This window comes from Netta rufina (assembly GCF_964035555.1).
Source record: "Netta rufina genome assembly, chromosome: 3".
In the NCBI taxonomy this organism is placed as follows: Eukaryota; Metazoa; Chordata; class Aves; order Anseriformes; family Anatidae; genus Netta; species Netta rufina.
Genome location: NC_140125.1, coordinates 29,508,244 through 29,511,718, shown reverse-complemented (window position 1 = coordinate 29,511,718; position 3,475 = coordinate 29,508,244). Strand labels below are relative to the sequence as shown.

At 49.2% G+C, this 3,475-nt stretch overlaps 1 protein-coding gene across 1 annotated transcript; it reads left to right on the top strand.

Moving 5' to 3' along the window:
- Window positions 1-448: 448 nt before the first annotated feature.
- Window positions 449-1,950, top strand: MAP1LC3C (microtubule associated protein 1 light chain 3 gamma; the record flags this gene model as incomplete). Its single annotated transcript, XM_084285299.1, has 4 exons — window positions 449-506; window positions 587-642; window positions 760-866; window positions 1,743-1,950. The coding sequence occupies 4 exons, from the start codon at window positions 449-451 to the stop codon at window positions 1,948-1,950; spliced, it is 429 nt and encodes a 142-aa protein (XP_084141425.1).
- Window positions 1,951-3,475: the final 1,525 nt, after the last annotated feature.

Here is a 3,475-nt window from a genome sequence, read left to right as displayed (position 1 = left end):
CCATGTGCAGGGACAGCTTCTACCAGACCAGGTTGCCCAAAGCCCCATCCAGCCTTGAACACCTCCAGGGATGGGGCATCCACAGCTTCTCTGGGCAGCCTGTGCCAGCATCAGTGCCTTGCCACCTGAGTGGTAGCCTGAGGATACGGCATGAATATGATATAGCCGACCTGGCATGGCCCCAGCCGCCTGAAAAGGGACAAGGGCCGCAGGCGGGCTGGACGCAGACGGGCTGCACATTGTCCCCAAAGCCCCCCTGGGCGGCGCGGGGGCTGCGAGGCCGGCGGGGAGGCTGCCCGCAGCCGGGCTCGGCGCGGAGGCCGCCCCTCGGGGCGGGGCCCCCGGCAGCCCGGCAGGGGTCGGGGCCGGGCCGGCACCCGCTGCCCCATAAGAGGCTTGGGGCGGCGGTGGTAGCGCCAGCAGGAGCAGCAGCAGCAGCGGAGGCAGGATGCAGGCGGCCCCCGGAGCGCAGGCGGCGCGGCCCTTCAAGCTGAGGAAGAGTTTCGGTAGGGGCGGCGGGGCCGCGGAGCGCAGCAGGGGCGGCGGGCTGCGCGCACGGGTAACGCTTGTCCTCTCTCCCGCGCAGCCACCAGGCTGGAAGAAGTAGCCGGCATCAGGGCCAAGTTCCCGACGAAAATCCCGGTAAGGCTCCGCTTTTGTCGCCGTGCTCGGGGAAGGCTCCCGGTGCCTCTTCCTTTGAAGTTTGGGACCGCGGGGCGGGATGCCTTTATGGCTTCTAAGCGGCTCTGATTAAAACAGGTGATTGTTGAGAGGTACCAGAAGGAAAAATACCTTCCTCTCCTGGACAAAACCAAGTTTCTTGTTCCTGAGGAGCTGACCATGACGCAGTTCATAACCATCATCAGGTGGGCTGTGGGCACTGGGGCGGGAGGGGGTCTCCAGCCGTGGCTGCCTCCCCCCGCGGGGAGAGGCGCTTGCTCGGGTGCTTTGGGGAAAGGAGGTGCCTCCTGCTTCCCCTCCTGCCTTCTGGACCCGTGAAACCTCCTCTCCTCCATGCTAAGGGCAGCGTGTAAGGACTGTGCTAAACTCTAGCTCTGCTTTCCTCCTGCTTGCTGAAGCTGGTGCTGTGGCTCTCTTCTCCTAGCTCTTGCTGTGCCTTGCTCAAGCTGATAGCAACTCCTAGGTGTGAGCTGTGGGAAGCATGCTTGTAAGTTGTTCCTTACAAAAGCACTGTAGCAGAGAAGTTTCCCAAAGTACTTAGTGCATTCTCTGCCAAAGCATTGGGAAATAGCAAGGCTTTCAGACTCCTAAAAGTGCACTGAGGAGATCTTCCTGGCTATTAGCTCCTGTAGGAGGTGCTTTTGTCTCTTGCACAGCTGATCTGTATGTTATGTCTTCAAGAACTCTTCTTTTGAAGGCAGGCTTACTTTAAGTGTAACTGACTATTCTGTAATCACTTGCTGTAGCTGTACAGCAGGAGCTTTTGGTTTCTGCTTAGCACTTCTCCCCAGTATCTGAGAACTCAAAGCTCACTCGGTAGCCCTTGTGGTCTAGAAATTTAAGCCTTTCCTTGGAGCACAAGTCTCCTGGCTTCCAAGCACATGGTTAACTTCCTGCTGATGAAGACATTAAACCACAAATTGACTTTACACAGTGTTTCTTTTACATAGCTTCCCTAATAAGCTACTGTTCTTTGTGTATTTCATAGACTAAAGTTGATGTTGTCTTAAATTTGCTGATGCTTAATCCTCTATTTCCTTTCCTCTCCCCTCTTCAATTAGAAGCAGGATGGCTCTAACTGCTACACAAGCTTTCTACCTGCTGGTGAACAACAAGAGCTTAGCCAGTATGTCCTTGACAATGGCAGAAGTGTACAGGGACTACAAAGATGAAGATGGCTTTGTGTACATGACATATGCTTCCCAGGAGATGTTTGGATGCTTCTTACTCACTCAAGGGAAAACTTTGAAATGTCTTCAGAAAACCTAAGGCTGGGGTCTGTGTGCTGCAGCGAAGCAGTTTTGCTGTGAGTCATGCCTGTGACGTGAAGCTCAGAGACGCTCCTTCCAATATGAGTTCATGAGCTCTGTACTGGGGAGTCATGACACAAAAGCTGGCAGGACCAGCTCAAGGCAGAAATGGTGGTACACTTTTCATGGATAATAACTTAGATATCTATTTTTATACCTGAAGACACTATGGGTTGGTGTTTTTTTTTTTTTTTTTTTTTTTTTTTTTTTTTTTTTGGAACTGCACCTCCACTTTTTTTTTGCGATACCAATCTTTGATGTAACTGCTTTTTAAGGTGTCATTAAAGTCTAAATTTAAGAGTAAAATAAAGAAGCTTTTAAGTACTGGGTTGAACATTAGTTTTAATCTGGGGAAAGTCTATCTAGGTGACAGTCCTAGAACAATTCTGGGGATCTGAGCTTAATGGCGCTTAAATAAAGCACTGCTTGCGTAGCCACTCCTTCTCTTCTGGAAGAGACAACAAAGTTCTGGGTCTGCTCCACTGTGAGTGACTTTACCTGTAAACAACTTGTTAAGCTAGGTACCTGAGCTGCAAGACGACAGTAGTGTTAGAACAGGATTCAATGCAGTGTAGTTTCAGCACCTGAATAAAACTCCTGTCAGCTGTTACAGAAAATGCTGTGAATGCTTATGATAGACAACAATTGCTTCAAATAGTCAATACTGACTGCTAGGCAGCATAACCTAAATGCAGGTAATATGACTAGAACTCTGACTTGAGTGTTCAAGATATCCCTAGGAAAGATGCTCGCATCTTCCCTCTACAGGCACCTGCATGTCCCTTCTGCAAAAGGGCTTCATTAAGCCTTCTCTGAAGGGTGGCGATCTGTGTTGTACCTTACAGTGGAGAGGTATGCCAGTGTCTAAAACTCCCTAAACCTAAATTATAGGACCTCTTGACAGGAGGCTCAGTCTGAAGCTAGCCTTCCTGGCTTCCTCATATCTGAGGAATGTATCAGGAAAGCTATGAATATTCTGAGCATGCATAATGAACTTAAAACACCAAGTCATTTAGGAATCTGTTGCAGCGTGCAGTTAACAATTTTAGGCAGCCTCAGCTTAGGATGGTCAAATTGTTACATCATGATGCAATTGTTTTGTTCAGTACTGAATTGACTTGCAGGATGATTAATACAGGAATTGCTAGACTAAAGGAAGAAGTGTTGACAGTATTTAAATTATACATAAGGAAGGAATGTGTATGTATTAGCTTTTTGCAGTGGCTCTCTTGAATTTAAAGCTCTGAGCAGATTTGGGCTCAAGCCTCTAAACCTAAAAGCTACTGTATTGCCTGTTAAGGGGTACCTGTATCACTGAAGGTGTTATTTACCAGCTCATAAAACAAGGCAGATTGGGAGGATGCAGGCACAAAGAAATCATTGACCTGCCCAACTCAGTAGAAAGGGGCAGGCTGTGTCAGAGCATAGGTTATGAAAACAGGCAGGCTTTGGGATCCCAGAATCTGTTGCTTGGATCAGGTTCA